The sequence below is a fragment of the Carassius auratus genome, chromosome 42 (assembly GCF_003368295.1).
Source record: "Carassius auratus strain Wakin chromosome 42, ASM336829v1, whole genome shotgun sequence".
In the NCBI taxonomy this organism is placed as follows: domain Eukaryota; kingdom Metazoa; phylum Chordata; class Actinopteri; order Cypriniformes; family Cyprinidae; genus Carassius; species Carassius auratus.
Genome location: NC_039284.1, coordinates 17,547,467 through 17,568,384, shown reverse-complemented (window position 1 = coordinate 17,568,384; position 20,918 = coordinate 17,547,467). Strand labels below are relative to the sequence as shown.

The window sequence follows — 20,918 nt, the reverse complement described above, 5'->3', positions numbered from 1 at the left end:
AAAGAAACGGTGCTTTAATTTTTCCATAAAGGTCTACTGAGATTACTGTTCAGGTAAGTAATATATATATAGTTATAAAAGTATATAACATATTCATGTTATGCGCACTGAAGCTCTTTTATGTGGGCGCGATCTCGATTCTGAATTGCGAATAGCAAAAATTATCATAAGCAAATGTATGAATATTACTACATATAAAAACTGCTGGTAAGATAGAATTTGCAAGATAATGTATATAGGCTATAGCAATAACAAATGTTGCTGTGTTTTCTTAATATCTCCAGTACGACAGCAGAAACGTTAACCTCAGAGCTTATCAATGCGCCGGTCTTTAATAGTTTAGCCCTTGGCCCATTGAATACCGGTTTTCATGTACCTTTCCGTAATTATTACTGTTTTGGGATATTATAAATTTCATGACCTTGGTCCATTGTTGAGAGCCACAGTTCCAGGGTGTTGTGGCTGGTTGCCAGCGTGCTACAATGCAGTTGCTAAGGAAACTTTTGATAGTTGTTAGGTGGTTGCTTACTGGCAAAAAATACTAGCACCCATATTCTGCTCTCTAGGCTGCGGGTCCCTCTTTCAATGAAAGACTTGACAGAATTTGTGTGCATTATTGTGATGTTTTTTCAGCTGTTTGGACTTTCATTTTGACGGCACCCATTCACTGCAGAGAATCCATTAGTGGGCAATTTCTCCAAATCTCGACAGCCTAAGTATATTTCAGCAAATTTATATTTTTAGGTATTAACTATTCCTTTAAACACATATTAAAATAAAATAAAAAAATGTAATATCACAGCATTTATTGAGAAGAATAAATCACTGATTTGGATTCAATACAGCTTTTCATTCTTGTTTGTTATTATTGAAACATTAAACAACATTGAGGGTGAGAAATTCAACAAGCATTTTTTTAAAGCATTATTAAATATATATTTCTAAGCTCACAGAGAATAATTACCCGAGGCTGCTGCTGCCACACTCTGGGTGGTGATGATAGATGGCAGCTGCTCTCATTATGTTTGAATGATGACATAAGTGTGCAGACATGATATAGAGACAGACTGACTGCACACTGTGTCCAAGTGGGAAATGACCAAGATAGAAAAAGCCAATAATATATCATTATTTACAACAGCTTTCAAATGCATTCAAACCGTGTAATTCACATCAGGCGTAAATTGCATTTGGGCTCAGCACTTAAAAAGCTTATTTTACACTTTACAGTGTCAGGGCGTTTACGGACACAGCATGCTACCTTGCACAAGTTTACTAAACTCTACAACATTTTCAGCATGGTTGTGCATTGCTAAAAGCCTTAGCTTGTATCCTCAACCCTCAAGATTCACAGACCTGACCCAACAATAGTATTCGGGGTCATCTGGTCCCCGTCTTAGGCAAGCTTAGAAAGCATTTTTGTGTTCAGGACTTGCCAAAGCAGACAGCTACACAGAATATATTGGTCTATATAACGGGTCAATGCTGTGGAAAAGAAGCGTCCACACTCCACCCAACCCCTGCCTTCTAACCCTGCTTAAGCACAAACCCTCATCACCATAATAAAACAGGGGTCTCATGGGAGAGGGAGGGGTGGATCACAGAGGAATTGCTTCCCAAAACCCAACTGCAAACAGTGCCTAAAGCAACACAACTGAAATACACAGTAGGAGGTTTAAGAAACTTCTAGACACAAAACAAGTACACAATCAGGATATAATTTTTATTTTATTTTGCCTATCATCTAAGGGTCAGAAATTACATAAATACTTTAGCAAGAAGCTAAATTATTCTTAATTATTACCATTTTTATTATATTTGGTTATTGTTTCATTGGGGTAAAATAATTTATAAACACACATATTTGCAAATAATTATTGAAATACTGAACACATAATAAACTAAATAGTAATAGATAATAAACTAAATAGAGATAGATAATGCTTAATACAATAAAACAGTCCATTCTATTAGTGTTATTGACATGCTATTAGATATAAAAATAGATGACACACTAAATTTGAGATATTAGAGTATTTTAATCAGCTTATATTTATATCGTTTATTAATATTTTGAATATTTTTTATCTTCAGCTTTAGTTCAATTTTTTATAAAATGTAAGTACATTTTGCTGTTTTTTATTTCATATATATATATATATATATATATATATATATATATATATATATATATATATATATATAGTTCAATACAGTTTTTATTAATGTTTTAATTGTGAATTGTTTTATATATATATATATATATATATATATATATATATATATATATATATATATATATATTTATGTATATTGTTAAATTAAGAGTACTTGATATACTATAGCATGTTTGCTGTTCCATTTAAAGTTAAATTCCTCTTTCCACCAAGTTAAACATGAATGCTAATTCTAAGCCTGTGGTGCAACACCACACCTTAGGACACACATATGTGTCCTTATCGAGAAGAAAACAAATCCATTCTAATATCTCAGAGCATTTGTCATGAAACACCACCCTTGCAGGGTGTGTTTGGGAACAAGGTGACGAGGCAACATCTAAAGGAGAGAGAACCATGACCAAGCAATGACACAGGCGTGCCCGCCGGACCACATGCACCGTTAAACCCTGCATCCTGCATCCCCTCCACCCAACCTGCACCATCATAAACATGGAAAGCACCAGTGAAGCCATTCACCTAGAAACGTGCTTAACACAAACAAACATGAAGGGCTATTAAACTGAAAACACTGGCCCATGTTTGAGTGTAATGAGGGTGGAGCATAAACACTGACACTCTCATGTTCCCGACCTTACAGACAGAAATACCAATAGTGCTAAAAGAAAACAACCCCCCTCCAGTCTTCGCTGTATATTTGGCCCCCCTTGTGAATACTATTTGTGCATGCGTCAGGTCTTTCCTGCAAGCCACTTCAACGATGCTGTCTCTCTCCACAGTTTGCCTTCAGATGGAGTAAAACCTCTTTCTAGCATCATATCCATGCTCAAATGTCCCCTGCTTTTAATATTATAAATAAGAAGGCATCAGCCCATAGCAGCAGAAGACAGAAGCCGGGTACTTACCATAACACTATCTACTCCATTTTTTCCATCCAGTGCGGTGTGTGAGGGAGGTGCCTGCTATCCGATCCACTGCAGGGCTGCCTGCCCTCGAGCAGTCCTCGCTGGACGGATGCTGATGATGTAGCGCTTTCAGGAGAGCAGCCCAGTTACCTTGGAAACTGAGGAGTGATGGAGTGGCCGTGCTGCGCTGCCATTGGCTGGAGAGGGGTGGTGCTCCCACTGTGGGGCCCCCGGTGGGTGTGGCTACAGATGAGAGAGGAAGCAGAACTGTGAAAGCAGATGCACTACATCAGAAAGAAGGACGTCCTTTTACAGGAACAAACACAGACTCTGTACAGTATATTGAAACAAAGTCATTTAAAAAATATATATAGAATTGTTTTTTTTTTAAATATTAAAATCTCGCTTATTTCTTCTGATCTCTCTCAAAATAGACTTTTCTCTCTCTCTCTTTCTCTTTACAAAAAATACTGTGCAGAACCATGGTACAGGGTTGGTATCACCTGATAATATTCAATATTTGAACATTTAAAGGCACTTTACACAATAAATATTAAAATTATATTTAATATTGCTATTAATATTATTTGTTGTTTTATATTATTGTTTTATAGCCAAAATATCAAAATATCACCAAATGTATGCATAACATGTGACATTTCAACACTAAATAAAATAACCGAAATAATACAACAAGAATATTTTTCTTGTATTATTATTATTATTATTATTATTATTATTACTATTGCTTACTGACATTAACCTTTGTAGTATTATTATTATTATTATTATTATTATTATTATTATTATTATTATTATTATTATTATTATTATTAGTTTCGCATCATTAAACACTTAATCCTTGGTAAACACTCATTTAATTTTAAATTTAAACACGGCACAGGTGAGTATTGATGGTGGAAGGTGCAGCATAAATTTACTTGTTTCGAGACTCACCTATTAAAAACAAACTTTATGGGCGGGCTTTATCGCTCTGACCGTGTAATCAGCCAATCAGAGCCACGTGGATATTCATACATAATATATAATAAATGTAATAAGAATAAATATGGTTAGTTTATGAAACCACTGGATGGCGACAAAGTTGCGCTAAAAATATTCATTCATCTGTTCTGATTAATCGATCGATAAAAGATAATCAATCAGCTGACGAAAGGATGTATTTTCACCGATCATGACTAACCTAACCCTAAATTATAAGGGACTCAATGTTCACTAAAGAAATGTTATGGAAAAAAAGAATCAGAAGATATTAAAAATGTACGAAGAAATTAAACTTTTTAAATTAGTTAATTTCTTTTCTAATGCAGTCTTCACTTCAAAACACGAATACATTATTTAAAGAAATAAAAAATAAAAGAGTCTACTAGAGAAATTAATAACTGTTCAGCTAAAACCACCCACTGGGCCTTTCATTTATTGTTTTGACACACACAGAACAATCTAACGGCCCTGGGGCTACAATGTCAACTCTTTTAGTTTTGTTTTCATTGAAAAACTGCCCTTATGTCACTGCAGATGCTGCTGCGGTAGAGCTTTCTGTACCGATGACATCATCCCCCTAGACTTGGCTGTGGAGCCGAACACACGAAACCACACTCCATTTTGGCTCCACTCCAGAGTGAAACCTAATATTCCATCCCTGATATTCTTAGAGCCAACATGGCGGACCGACAGCTACGGTTTCCTGATTGTTATTACTCGTGAAGGAAGTATGTCGTGAAGCTCTTTAACGAAAGAAATGCGCCCTCATTGGATTCCACGGTGTTTACGGAGCGAGAACCAATCATATGTGCCCGCTGATCCAGGTGATATCCCTCCTACCAGTATCTCCGGAGTTGGTTTATTTTGGTTTACCCCCCGCTCCTGTACCGCCGCCATTAAAGCCAGTCACATCGGCAACAGAAATGGGAATTCCTGTGTTTAAAACCCACTAAAACCCGCTTTGATCCGAAGATCGCGGTGGTGCTTGGGGTTTTAGAGGAAGGGAGAGAAATAACATGGGAGTTCGGCCGCAGAATCGCGCTGCTGTCGCGGTAGATTGTCGGTGCTGAGCTGGATTTGGACCCGATCGGATTGGGTTTCGGTAGGACCAGAGCGACAGAAGCTCGGTTTGCAGAAGGGCGAACTCGGGAGCAGTAACGTTAGTGTTTGCAGACTGAAGTGTGGAGGGCAAAGACAGGTAAGGGCCTTGAGATTTCTGTGGGAGGAGGGGGGGGGGGAATCACTGTAACAGTATATTCAACAGTGCAAATTAATGCACCTTTTTTTTGAGTTTCCTAAAATGCTTGCGTATATTTTTATTTTTGAGAAAATATAGATCTATGTATTTATTTATATTTCTTTTTATTTTAAGGAAGTGAAAATGTCAATGGACAGTGCACGGTCTTGAGCTAAAGTGGCTGTATGTGTTTATTTACGGTGCAGATACAAACCGGAGCTCTTTTATGGCGTTGTTGTTGTTCGGGTAAAATCGACACCTTGGTGTTGAATTCCGAAGCGAGCCGAGAGTGTTTACAGTGTGTCAGCGCAGAGTTTGTGCTGGATACATTTGAGCTGTATACATTTGAACTTTACACACTGTAGCGGCGGAAATGAGTCTCACATTCCATTTCCAGCGCCCGTTATAGAAAAACTCCTCTCACCATTAAAGCCAGGTTTCCAGTCGTGCAAGAAGAGGTATGTGTCAAAACCAACTGAAGATAACGAAACGGCATTTTTGCGTTGTCAGAGGCTCGTCCAGCAGCTTGACAGCTCCTCATCTAATCTGACAGATCATGCCCCTTCAAAAAATTTAACCTACTTTCAAAAGGAAACACCTATATTGCCTAAATTTTGGATATAAAATGTGAAATATAAAAACTATAGTAGTATTGTATGTGTATATACACACACACACACACACACACACATACATATATACATACTTTAAAATATAATTTATTGCTGTGATGCAAAGCTGAATTTTCACCATCATTATTACTTCAGTCTATAGTCATTCAGAAATCATAATTCAATCATTCTAATATGCTGTTTTATTATCAGTGTTAGAAACAGTTGTATTACCAAAGATGTCTGTTGAATAAAAGTTTTTTTGTTGTTGTTGTTGTTCATCAAAGAATCAAGAAAAAAGTATCACAGGTTCCAAAAAAAATATATATTAAACAGTAAAACTTTTTCCAATATTGATAATAAATCAGCATATTAGAATGATTGAATGATGATTGACACGAATACTGGAGTAATGATGATGCTGAAAATTCAGCTTTGCATCGCAGCAATACATTATATTGAAAGAGAAAACAAATATTTTAAATTGCATTATTATTATTTATTTATTTATTTATTTTATCAAATACATATATACGTTAATCATTCAGTACCACTATTACCGTCTTCATAATATCTCTTTATTAGGTTACCACCACAGTCAGGAAAATCTAGGCCAGTGTGAAAAAAATGGTCTCTTTTTTTTAAACAAATGTTGAACCAAATTGGACCAAAATCTAGTCCAATAACCAAATAAGAGTGTAGGAATGTAGGGCAAAGGATGTGACCGTTTGCCCCAGTGAGCTGGTTTCATCTCTGTCGTTTGCCCACCTGTCAGGAATAATCCAGAGTCCTGAACAACTTCTGCTTTAAAAAGCCTTTCAGAATTCATGTATTGTGCTTTTAATATCACAGAAGCAAATGGAAAGATTAAGGTCTTCACAAATTATGATTTATGGTGATTTAAAAGTTATGTTTCTTTTTGTCAACCTTATGCATCCTGTCATCAGTTTAATTAAGCTAACTTTAAATAGTCAAAGTCAGCCAAAAAAGGAAACCGTAGTACAGTACAGTGATATCAGATGGTAATTTAATGCTATTTTTTATATTTTCTATGATATTTAATATTTAAATAATTTCACCATATTCATATACTATATTTTTGTGTTACTTCAGAAAAATTGTTGTATTAAATTGAAAGTAACTTGTACAGTAGGACATTTTAGCAAATGGGGACCAGCCAAATAGTGTTCTTAAATTCAATCAATGTTTTAAGTTGAAGTTTGGGGTCGGTACAATTAAAGTAAAAAGATTCGAATTATTGTGAAATATTATAAGAGTTTAAAATGACTCTCTTCTATGTGTATATGTTTTAAAATGTACTTTATTCCTTATTCATTATCATTCTAATATGCTGATTTGCTGTGCTAGAAACTTCTCTGATTATCATTGAAAACAACTGTGTTGCTTAATATTTTTGTGGAAACCCTGATGCAATGTGTGTGTGCCATTATATTGAACACATGCTATCTTTTGTGAAATATACATTTTTTTGTAACAATGTAAAAAATATTCACTGTCACTTTTGATCAATCTAATGTATCCGAGCTGGATACAAATTTTAATTTCTTTACAAAAAAAAAAAATGTACTGACTCCAAAGTGTAATTTTTTTTGAACGCATTACGTTTATTTTTATATATTTGTAAGGAAAATGTTAATAGTTTAGAGTAATTACACCCTGAGACTTACCATATCAACATCATTTATATTGTCAAACTAAACTTTGTGTGTCTGTGACTACTGCAGGAGAAACTGGAGGCGCTGTGAACGTGAGCGAGTGAAAGCAGGTGAAGAACGAAGAAACGGCCGCCTGGAGGGAGGGAGGGGGGTCCATCAGCTGCGGTGCCTTGCGTGAGCGAGGATGACAGATTTGGGCTTGAAGTGGAGCTGCGAGTACTGCACCTACGAAAACTGGCCGTCCGCCATCAAATGTACCATGTGTCGGGCCCAAAGGCACAACGCTCCCATCATCACAGAGGAACCCTTCAAGAGCAGCTCCAGCCTGGACCCGCAGCTCTGCAGCACACAGCTCATCTGCCCTGACTCCAGCGCCCGGCCTCGGGTCCGAATCGCCGATGAGCTGCCAGAGACCAGCAGCAAATGGTCCTGCCAAATGTGCACCTATCTGAACTGGCCCCGTGCAATCCGCTGCACGCAGTGCCTCAGTCAGAGGCAGCAGGGCTCCCAACACGGCCCGCTCAGTCCGTCTGAAGCCCCACAGACATCGGACTCGGGGTCCAGACCTTCCCCGATCACCTCGGATCCATGTGAGGAGTATAACGACCGGAATCGGCTTAACATGCACGCGCAGCGTTGGCCGTGCTCGGTTTGCACTTATGAGAACTGGCCAAAGAGTCTGAGGTGTGTGGTTTGTGACCACCCCAAACCCAGCGGTTCGCCCGAGGCGCCTCAGCAGGATTCGGAGGCGGAGAGCACCACGTCCCCGTCGATAGTGAACGAGCAGGAGCGGGATAAGCTGAGGACAGCGGGGGGAGGGGGGGTGAGCAGGGGCAGACAGAGGAAACTCTCTCCACCTACGTGTAAAGGGCAGGCGGAGGTGAAGATCGAGCTGGCTTCGGGAGCGGTGGGCAGCGATAACGAGCAGGAGGCGGACTTTAAAAAACTCAAACAGATCCGGAACAGGATGCGGAGAAGCGACTGGCTCTTCCTGAACGCCTGCGCTGGTGAGAAATGAACCCCATTAGTGCTAGATAAAGTTTCCCCAAAACGTATTTGGACACTTAAAATGCATTTTGAAAATGTCATTGCATTAGATTAAGTGTATCTGCACTCAGATGCTGCAGGAGCTTTTCTCTTCACTAACTTCACATCATTTTCCCTTAATGTCTTTTCGTCAGCTGGTGTTCTGGTGATTTTTAGTGGATGTATGTAGTTGGTAGCACAGTGTAGTTCATCACATTAACTGAGAGCATGCTCAGATACATTTACATTTTATATATTCAATTTTTTGCTTCATGCGCGACCGTTCAAAAGTTTGGGGTCGGTAAGATGGTTTTTTTTTTTTTTTTTTTTTTTTTATATAAAGAAGTTACTTTTGCTCACCAAACCTACGTTTATTTGATCAGAAATATGATAAAAACAGTAATATTGTCAAATATAATTACAGTTTAATATATTTTTAAATGCAATTTAGTCCTGTGATGCAAAGCTGAATTTTCAGCATCATTTCTCCAGTCTTCAGTTTCACATAACCTTTAGAATTCATTCTAATATGATGATTTTCATTGTTAAATTTTTTTTCTGCTTAATATTTGTGAGGAAACCATAATACCATTTATTCAGGATTCTTATATGAATAGAAAATTCAAAAGAACAGCATTTATTTTTAAATCTTTTGTAACATTAATGTCCTCGCTGAATAAAACTATTAATTTCTCTCAAGAAGCAATTAAACATCCAAACTTTTAAATGGTAGTGCACATGTACCTACATTTAGATCAAAATAAATAAAAAAAATTTTTAAATATCCAGTGCATTGACATTGTGGTAACACTTTACAACAAGATCTGATTTCTTAACATTAATGCATTAGCTAACATTAATGCATCACTACAGCATTTAATACAGTTTTTGAAAGTAGTGAAATTAGCATTAAACAAAAGATTACCTGATGCTGTTGTTAGATAATGTTTGTTAACCTTACTGTAAAGGGTTATGAAGTGTTACTTGAATACAAATCACTATTTGATTGGCGTGTTTTACTGTGATGTGAAAGGTGAAATTCAAAGCTGAATCTTTTGATATCAGCTGGTTTCAAACCTTTATTTTCATCACTAAGCCGCTGGGAGAACGTTTGCATGCACCTGTTTTGGATGCAAACCGACAGATTTAGTCTCACATGCTCTGCTACTAGGGAACACTTCTTTTAGAGATCTGCTTTCCTGCATCAGAGTATGAATTCATTCATCTCTAGAGCATTATCAGTGTTTTCTGGAAAATGCCTATGGCTACTCTAGGTCTGATAGGCATTGAATCTGAAATTGAAACTGCAAATGCAAAGAGTTATGAAAGAGAGGAAGTCAACCCACTCATATGTAAGGCATCATTTCTTCAGGTGTTGTGGAAGGGGATCTGGCTGCTGTGGAGGCGTACAAGTCATCCGGTGGTGATATTGCACGTCAGCTGACCGCGGACGAGGTGCGGATTCTCAACCGTCCGTCTGCGTTTGACGCTGGTTTTACTCTGGTGCATCTGGCCATCCGCTTCCAAAGACAGGACATGCTTGCTGTGTTGCTCACGGAGGTCAAACTTTTACATGCATAAATCTCTCACTATGTGTCTCACTATGTGATATTGTTCAATTATCATCTGCTTGTGAATGTATTTCAGGTGTCTCAGCAGACAGCAAAGTGTATACCAGCTCTGGTGTGTCCTGAGTTAACAGAACAGATCCGCAGAGAGGTGGCAGCAGCACTTCACAGGCGTAAAGGAGAGTTTCCCTGTTACTTCTTCACTGACCTCGTCACCTTCACATTACCAGCAGGTGATCACTCATCATTTTCATTTCTAAAGACAGAAAAATTCCCTTCTGCCACAGGATCTTATGTCTGGCCACAAACCACAAAGACCTATCCGACTATCGTATTTTAACCAGGGTAAATATAGATATATAAATATAGAAATGTTTGTTTAAATATAGATAAGATACACTCACCTAAAGGATTATTAGGAACACCTGTTCAATTTCTCATTAATGCAATTATCTAATCAACCAATCACATGGCAGTTGCTTCAATGCATTTAGGAGTGTGGTCCTGGTCAAGACAATCTCCTGAACTCCAAACTGAATGTCAGAATGGGAAAGAAAGGTGATTTAAGCAATTTTTGAGCGTGGCATGGTTGTTGGTGCCAGACGGGCCGGTCTGAGTATTTCACAATCTCCTCAGTTACTGGGATTTTCACACACAGCCATTTCTAGGGTTTACAAAGAATGGTGTGAAAAGGGGAAAACATCCAGTATGCGGCAGTCCTGTGGGCGAAAATGTCTTGTTGATGCTAAATTTAAATTTTAAATTAAATTAAATTTAATTTTAAAAATTTAAATTTATGCATTTAGCAGACACTTTTATCCAAAGCAACTTACAGTGCATTCAGGCTTTCAATTTTTACATATCATGTGTTCCCGGGGAATCGAACCCCCCACCTTGTGCTTGCTTGCTTGCTAAGGCAGTGCTCTACCAGTTGAGCTACAGAAACACATGATGCTAGAGGTCAGAAGAGAATGGGACGACTGATTCAAGCTGATAGAAGAACAACTTTGACTGAAATAACCACTCGATACAACCAAGGTATGCATCAAAGCATTTGTGAAGCCACAACACACACAACCTTGAGGCGGATGGGCTACAGCAGCAGAAGACCCCACCGGATACCACTCATCTCCACTACAAATAGGAAAAAGAGGCTACAATTTGCACAAGCTCACTAAAATTGGACAGTTGAAGACTGGAAAAATGTTGCTGGTCTGATGAGTCTCTGATGATTTCTGTTGAGACATTCAGATTGTAGAGTCAGAATTTGGCGTAAACAGAATGAGAACAGGGATCCATCATGCCTTGTTTCCACTGTGCAGGCTGCTGGTGGTGGTGTAATGGTGTGGGGGATGTTTTCTTAGCACACTTTAGGCCCCTTAGTGCCAATTGGGCATCGTTTAAATGTCACGGCCTACCTGAGCATTGTTTCTGACCATGTCCATCCCTTTATGACCACCATGCACCCATCCTCTGATGGCTACTTCCAGCAGGATAATGCACCATGTCACAAAGCTCGAATCATTTCAGATTGGTTTCTTGAACATGACAATGAGTTCACTCTAGTCAAATGGTCTCTACAGTCACCAGATCTCAACCCAATAGAGCATCTTTGGGATATGGTAGAACGGGAGCTTCGTGCCCTTGATGTGCATCCCACAAATCTCCATCAGCTGCAAGATGGTATCCTATCAATATGGGCCAACATTTCTAAAGAATGCTTTCAGCACCTTGTTGAATCACTGCCACGTAGAATTAAAGCAGTTCGGAAGGTGAAAGGTAGTCAAACACAGTATTAATATGGTGTTCCTAATAATCCTTTAGGTGAGTGTATAAATATCTTATCTTTCAAATAAGATAAAATAAAATAAAACTTTTATCTCACAATCCATTTATAATGGTAATCAAGGTTTCTTGTTAACAAAAACACTGTCATTTAGTTTTGAATCATTAAGGGATATAACAGATGAAAGTATTCATATATTTTAGATTCATTGCACACCAACTGAAAAATTTCAGGTCTTTTATTGTTGTAATACTGATGATTTTGGCATACAGCTCATGAAAACCCAAAATTCCTATCTCAAAAAATTAGCATATCATGAAAAGGTTCTCTAAAGGAGCTATTAACCTAATCATCTGAATCAACTAATTAACTCTAAACACCTGCAAAAGATTCCCGAGGCTTTTAAAAACTCCCAGCCTGGTTCATTACTCAAGACCGCAATCATGGGTAAGACTGCCGACCTGACTGCTGTCCAGAAGATCATCATTGACACCCTCAAGCGAGAGGGTAAGACACAGAAAGAAAGTTCTGAACGAATAGGCTGTTCCCAGAGTGCTGTATCAAGGCACCTCAGTGGGAAGTCTGTGGGAAGGAAAAAGTGTGGCAAAAAATGCTGCACAACGAGAAGAGGTGTCCGGACCCTGAGGAAGATTGTGGAGAAGGACCGATTCCAGACCTTGGGGGACCTGCGGAAGCAGTGGACTGAGTCTGGAGTAGAAACATCCAGAGCCACCGTGCACAGGCGTGTGCAGGAAATGGGCTACAGGTGCCGCATTCCCCAGGTCATGCCACTTTTGAACCAGAAACAGCGGCAGAAGCGCCTGACCTGGGCTACGGAGAAGCAGCACTGGACTTTTGGACAAGTTTTGCATGTCATTCGGAAATCAAGGTGCCAGAGTCTGGAGGAAGACTGGGGAGAAGGAAATGCCAAAATACCTGAAGTCCAGTGTGAAGTACCCCCAGTCAGTGATGGTCTGGGGTGCCATGTCAGCTGCTGGTGTTGGTCCACTGTGTTTTATCAAGGGCAGGGTCAATGCAGCTAGTTATCAGGAGATTTTGGAGCATTTCATGCTTCCATCTGCTGAAAAGCTTTATGGAGATGAAGATTTTGTTTTTCAGCACGACCTGGCACCTGCTCACAGTGCCAAAACCACTGGTAAATGGTTTACTGACCATTGGTATTACTGTGCTCAATTGGCCTGCCAACTCTCCTGACCTGAACCCCATAGAGAATCTGTGGGATATTGTGAAGAGAAAGTTGAGAGACGCAAGCCACGCCGCATTGAAGCAGTCATTTCTGCAAAAGGATTCCCGACCAAGTATTGAGTGCATAACTGAACATAATTATTTGAAGGTTGACTTTTTTGTATTAAAAACACTTTTCTTTTATTGGTCGGATGAAATATGCTAATTTTTTGAGATAGGAATTTTGGGTTTTCATGAGCTGTATGCCAAAATCATCAGTATTAAAACAATAAAAGACCTGAAATATTTCAGTTGGTCTGCAATGAATCTAAAATATATGAAATTTTAATTTTTATCATTACATTATGGAAAATAATGAACTTTTATCACAATATGCAATTCTTTTGAGAAGGACCTGTATGTATATATATATATATTTTTTTTTCATTTATTTCGGTTAAAGTTTATTTTATTACAAGTAGAAAAACGTTCTATGGTTTTATTTAACTATAATAACAATAGAAAGTAAGAACAATTAATAAATAGGGTGTGAAATGTATTTCTGTAAAAAGTGACCTGCAATATTACACGATCAATGCCTTGAAATGAAAACTCTGTAAACGTGGAAAAGAAATCCACAATATGTCCCATTTAACAGACCGTAGGGTTTTCAATGCAGATATTTTCATTTTCTTTTTTCTTTTGCAGATATTGAAGACCTTCCCCAATGTTCAAGAAAAACTGTTTGATGAGGTCCTGGATAGAGATGTACAAAAAGGTGAAGTAACTTTTTTAGCATTTATTTTGTACTTTAAACCAGAAAATACTGGGCAGTACAAATGAGCTCCTCAACTAGTTTTACTTCAGGACTATAGATGTTTTGACTGTAAACTGTGGCCAGCACAACGTTGGCCTTGTTTGCAAGTAAACCTGTATTTAATCAACATCAAAAGATATGGGAGTCTTAGCTGGTCTATTTGGGTTGCATCCCTGAAGAGCAGTGTGCAGCTAGCAGTAACAGAATGTATCACGGGATGTGCAAAGAAACGTGTTGAGAAACTGATTTATTCTGGTGTTCAGAGCTGGAAGAGGAGTCTCCCATCATTAACTGGTCTCTGGAGCTGGGCACGCGTCTGGACAGTCGGCTGTATGCTCTGTGGAACCGAACCGCTGGAGATTGCCTTCTAGATTCAGTGTTACAAGCCACGTGGGGAATTTACGACAAAGACTCTGTCCTGAGAAAAAGCCTCAACGACAGTTTACACGACTGCTCTCACTGGTAAGGCTGGGTTTACATCATGTCATGTTTATTTTTTCATTTATTTAAATTTTGGTACAAGTATTAGTAATTAGGGTTTGCATGTTTTTTTTATTGTTTTTATTCATTATTATTTCCATTTAGTACATGAACTCTTAACTAAATGAAAATGACAATTGTTTCCTTAGCAAATACCTGGGGGGAAAAAAAAATGATCTTTCTCTCGCGCTTTTTTTTTTTTCTCTCTCTCTCAGTTGAAGCTTGTTTTATTGCATATAATAAAAGCTTTAAGGGTTTTAGTTACCTGTAATAACCCTGGTTCATGTTAACTACCCAGAAATCTCTTGTATTAGCAACGCTTCAAAGTTTGAAAATACAACTTCTAAAAGATCTCATTCATTTTTCATTCATTTTACAAAAATAAACCATATGGCTTGAAAAGCTCACTACACCTTCTGATCACACTGCGAACAAAAGTGATGTTCTTCATAAGTGAAGATACTTAAATCAAGACACATTTACTTGAGAAGCAAAAAGACATCATCAAAATAAAGTGAGTTTTTAATTCAAACAAGAACAAAGACAGTAAGACTTGCTTTGTTTAACTTGCATCTCAAGCAAATGTATCTTAATTTAAGGATGCTTAAATATCTGGACCTTTTTATGCCTTAATTCGAGGAAGGGTGAATTAAGACATTTTTAAACCCTTTTTCAGACCTGCAGAAACCCTGCAGCACACGTTTTCTTGAGCAAGTTTAGTCTTTCTTGTAATCCTTGTTTATTTGCAGTTGGCTTAACATGGGTGTAATTGCATAGGTGGGTTTTATCACAGATATAATGTGTGTGTTTTCCAGGTTCTACACTCGCTGGAAAGAGTGGGAGTCCTGGTATTCCCAGAGCTTTGGTTTGCATTTCTCTCTGCGGGAGGAGCAGTGGCAGGAGGACTGGGCCTTTATACTGTCATTAGCTAGTCAGGTAAGCAACCAGATGAGAAAAGATGAATATTTCACCACCTACTGACTGAGATACCTGCAGCTGACTCATACAGAAACACACAAGCAGACACGCATCCCACATTGTTTCCATTCGTTGTTTCCATACTGCTCCCATACTGTTCGATTTTGAGATTCATTGTGCTTTAAGTCAACACTGACCGTATTTACTTTCAGAGTACAAGTTTGTCTTACTGTGAACGATTCATCAGGGCATGTTTTTTGAAAGGAACTAAATGTTTATCTTCAAAAGCTTTCATCAAGATGAGACAACTCACCCCAGCTCTAAACAGTTTCCCTTTTTTGGCTGCTTTTAATGAATCATTGAATATCAATGTGTTAAAATGTCAAATTACGACAGTAAAATGAGTTGCATATGCGGTTTCATGTTGAATTGTAAATTTTTTTTCCTAATGAAATATTCAGATGAGTTTGGGAAACACAACATTGAGGTTTCCCGAGAAAAACAAAGCAGTCATTTTAACATTTTATTGCGGTTCTTTTACTCTCTTTCTCTCTTTCTCTTTCTCTTTCTCTTTCTCTTTCTCTCTGTCTCTGTCTCTCTGTCTCTCTGTCTCTCTGTCTCTCTCTCTCTCTCTCTCTCTCTCTCTCTCTCTCTCTCTCTGTATTCTTGTATTCTTTCTGCAGCCGGGTGCGAGTTTAGAGCAGACACACGTGTTTGTCTTGGCACACATCCTTCGGAGGCCTATCATAGTGTACGGTGTGAAATATTACAAGAGCTTCAGAGGAGAGACGCTGGGATACACGCGCTTTCAGGGTAAGCCGTGTTTAAAGGTGCTACGCTAGTGTGGAGATAGTTACATAAGGACAGATTGGGCTATGATCACAGTCTATACAGATATAAACACTATTGTTTAAAAGTCAGTAAGTTTATATATATATATATATATATATATATATATATATATATGCGCTATTTTTAACTTTTTAGTCATCAAAGAATCCTGAGTGTATCACTGTTTTCATAAACATATTAAGTGACTAGTGTTTTCAGCATTATAGAAAAAAAGTTTCTTGAGCAGCAAATCACCTTATTAGAATGATTTCTGAAAGATCACTGACACTGAAGACTGGACTAATGAGGCTGAAAATTCAGCATTAACATCAAAGGAATAAATTATATTTGGAAATATAATCCAAAAGAAAACAAGTATTTTGAATTTTTATGATATACAATATTACAGTTTTAAGTAAATGCTGCTCTTCTGCTGTGAAAGAAAAACAAATTATATATATATAAAAAATTTTATATTTGTATATAATTTATATATTCATATATTTATACATAAGGTCTTTATACAAGGAAGGTTTACTCAAATAAATATATATATATATATAAGAAACAGGAAATATGTATTATCCATTGACAAGGCTGTTTTAGACTTCTGTAAATCACAAAAATAGGTGCAGTTGTCAGCTACCAAAAATCTAAATCTAAAAAGTCAACAAATGGCCAAATCTCTTTGGAATAATTGACTTGGCAACGTGTTGATCTAAATATAAAGAGCTTGTCACTGCACACATCTGGCAGTTATATTCATTTGATCAGTTTTCACAGTGATGATTAGTGCATGCACATTAGCATTATTCTCTGGGCTGTTTGGCCACGTTGACCAAGAAATGTGTGATCTATTATATCTGCGGCTGACAGGCTGTTTATTGCTACTATAATGATGAAACAGCCAGCAGAAACAATCCATATATCTCTGTCAACACTCTGCTGACTTCAAACACGCTGTTGGTTTTTGGGGTCAGTCACACAGAGTTTCTGTAATTACTGTTTGCTTCGGCTGTTATCTTGTAGGTGTGTACCTCCCTCTGTTATGGGAGCAGAGTTTCTGCTGGAAGAGCCCTATCGCCTTGGGTTACACGCGCGGACACTTTTCCGCCTTGGTTGCCATGGAGAACGATGGCTACGATAATCGAGGCGCGGGCGCCAACTTGAACACAGACGATGATGTCACGGTCACTTTCCTGCCGCTGGTTGACAGCGAACGAAAGCTGTTGCACATTCACTTTCTGTCAGCACAAGAGGTGAGAACAGCTCTGCTGACATCAATACAATGTGTAGAGCATGAATATATATATATATATATATATGTATATGTATATATGTATATGTATATATGTATATTATATGTATATATGTATATGTATATATGTATATTATATGTATATATGTATATGTATATATGTATATTATATGTATATATGTATATGTATATATGTATATGTATATATGTATATGTATATATGTATATGTATATGTATATATATGAGGGTTTAAGTCTTGCACTACGTCTGAACTTTTTGTGTGAAAAAATATACAAAAAGATTTTGGCTTTTTATTTTTTGTGCAGGCTAGTTTGTTTTGTAGCTTTTTTTTATTATTCAAAGCAAAACATTACTAGTGAATAGGATTTTTAAAAATTCCTAGTTCATTAATCACAATACATTAAGACAATGGTTTTGAATTACCGGTACAAGTTTAAAAAATATATATATATATATTGTTTTGAAATATGCACTAATTTGCAAACATTTATAAAACAGAAATCTGAATCTTGGATTAAGCCAAGTTCAAAATTCTTATTTAATTTTGTTGATAGTCAAATTAAAAAATTCTGTCAACAGCCAAAAAAAAAAAAAAAACATTTGCACCATGTTTTTATGAATATATATAAACAAAACGCTTCTTTAAAAATCTTCCGAATATAGATACAAATCAACTGTAAAGTTTTCTGTATGTAAGAGATTTCAGAAAACATTTGAGAAAATATTCATTATATTTAATTAAACTAATACAATATAAAAAAGAAAATCTATTAATTGAAATGCTTACTGAAAAAAATATATAATAATAATATAATAAAATATAAAATAATTAAATTGAAACTAGTTGGGCAACATTTCTCATTTTAATTCAGTTTAAATTGATGTACTAAAATAACTAAAACTGACATAACAAAATAACTAAATGTAAATGGACACATTAAAAAAAACTACAAAAAATTACAAAAATGCACAAATCTAGTAAAAATTCAAATGTAAAAATAAAGAGTAATTCAAAATATTAATAAAAGTTATAATTGTACCTAAGTGAAACTAAAATAGCACTGATTGTAATTGAAATCTACAGAGGCAAATGGATAAAGTGTAATAAAATCTCAAAATTGACCAGTGCATGAAAAAACAATGATATTGCCTATTGTCTTGTGTAATCAGCAAATAAGAGGCTTATCTACTTTTTGATGTCAAACAATTCATTCTAGTATTAGAAAATACTAAAAGTTCAACAATCTCTTTTTTTTTTTTTTTTTTTAAGGGTACAAACGATGTACTACGAAGTTTTTCCTTTTGCATTTTTGAAATGTTTTCATGTACACATCATCAAAACTATCCTTCAAAACAACTAAAAACAGTATTATGCATGCCAGGCCAGTAGTTGGCGCTGTAGACTGAATAAATAATTATTTTTAAATCTTGCACTTTGAAACCTTTTCAAAAGACTGTCTATTCAGTCACCACCCCCAAAACACCACTGTCATAAAAATGAACAACCAAAACTAATTTAAAAAATGTCACAAGAACATCTGGGAATCTGTTTATGAGCTGTTGTTGATATACCTTGATGTGTTCTGTGATTGGTTTCTGTGTGTGTCCGTCAGATGGGGACGGAGGAGCAGCAGGAGCGGATGCTGAGGCAGTGGATGGACTGCTGTGTTACTGAGGGCGGGGTCTTGGTGGCCATGCAGAAGAGCTCTAGGAGGCGGAACCACCCACTTGTCACTCAAATGGTGGAGAAGTGGCTGGACGGTTACCGGCAGCTTGCCGCTTGTCCGACTCTGTCTGACGGAGAGGAGGAAGAGGAGGATGAAGATGAGTGAACTCTTGCGTTCCCCAACATACGGAAACACACACCTCTAACCCCGACCGAATGACAAACCCGAGCTTTCCTTTTTGATTTTTGTCCCTAATACAACAAATAATTTGAGTTTGTTGCAAAATAAAGGAATGCAATTATGATTGTATTTGTCTTTACAGAGTATGTCCTTTGCTTTCGTTTGTTTTGTTTTTAATTTGCTGCTGCAATGCTTGTAGTGATTTAAGAAAAAGAGGAGGAAGGAACAGGAAAGAAAAAGCTATTTCAAGAAGTAAAATGCAGCAATTTAAGCACCCTTTTTAAAACGTCCGGTTCAGTTTGTAACAGAACTGACGCAGATGTCTATTTCTATTTGTGTAGTGTGACTCTAGACTGAGATTACTAAAACATAATTCACTACACCTTTGAATACGAGCATTATCTAGGAATCACACGTGTGACTGTCACGATTGTTTTTCTAAATAAAGTTGTTCCTCACCTGATCGTTACGAGGAGAACGCAAGTGGACATTTTAACTCTATTTCTAAAAGATTTTCTGTATTTATCTGGATAATAGTGTGTGTGCCATAGAAATGAAAATGAATGCTTTTCCACTCACATTGTCATCTCGTCGTCCCATTTTTGAACTGCACTGCAAAAGTGAACGCTGCAAAGAAAAAGAGGCATGTGTCAGTTTACTGTGTCCGTTTCTGAAAGGGAACATTATTTCAGCTCTTCTTTCAATGTGATCCCTTCACTCTTTCAGTTGTGTATTTGTGTGTGTCGGTTGTCTTTTGTGAAATGTCTGGCCACTCAGTTTCCAAACCTTGATGAATAAGACTTGATGTAGACCAAAGTGAACATTACGAGAGATCTGTGGAGTGTTTTTTGCAGTGCTAATATAACTGATTAACTGGCTTTTTGTGTCCGGTCCTTCTCACATCTCACATCCTTATGTTTTATTTCCTTTTTTTAAATTATGTGATGGTTCTGCTACACTATGGTATATTTGATATATAAGGCGGAGACTAAACTTGGTGATATTGAAGACCTAAGTGTTTTGATTGTCCAACTATGAAACTATTATAAAACTTCGAAACGAAACAAAAAAGTGTGATTTCCTGCATACAAACTACACATGCCTATATGAGAAATACTCATTGCAGCTATTTGTTATATGTAAGGATGATGCAATAGCAAATTCATTGCTGTACCCTGTTTGTTATTTGAAGTATAATGTTTTAGACTACATATTAACAATAGAAGATTATACTGAAAGACCAAAACAGGCATGCCAAAGCATAACAAGTCACGGTGAGTTGTTTAGCAACACAGAACCTGTTTAATGCATGCATGCTTCATTAACTAGTGTACACTTTGTACAATATAGAATTCAGAATTCAGGGAGGGCTCAGAGAAACTCAGTAAAGTCTTCATTAGTAACTTTCATTCTCCGTTCCCTCAGAGCCATCAGTCTGTGCAAATGGCCTGGAAGAAAAATATATAAAATCTGTTAAGTACAATGAAGTACATGTACACGTTTGTTCACAATCATTCATGGCCTTTGTTCATGTTGAGAACATATTTTAGGCACTGAAGAATGTCAACC

The 20,918-nt window shown here is 37.0% G+C and overlaps 2 protein-coding genes across 3 annotated transcripts in view; one reads left to right on the top strand and one right to left on the bottom strand.

The window, feature by feature from the left end:
- Positions 1 to 20,918, bottom strand: part of LOC113060912 (neuronal PAS domain-containing protein 3-like) — a 783,891-nt gene that overhangs the window by 344,955 nt on the left and 418,018 nt on the right. The gene's annotated exons all lie outside the window — the stretch shown is intronic.
- On the top strand, positions 4,926 to 20,413 carry LOC113060915 (ubiquitin thioesterase zranb1-B-like). The gene is given in 11 exon segments (XM_026230181.1): positions 4,926 to 5,285; positions 7,681 to 8,618; positions 10,010 to 10,197; positions 10,285 to 10,438; positions 13,885 to 13,897; positions 13,899 to 13,954; positions 14,257 to 14,455; positions 15,289 to 15,409; positions 16,075 to 16,204; positions 17,252 to 17,481; positions 19,116 to 20,413. Coding segments are annotated over 10 exon segments (2,133 nt in total). The 5' UTR covers positions 4,926 to 5,285; positions 7,681 to 7,795; the 3' UTR covers positions 19,335 to 20,413.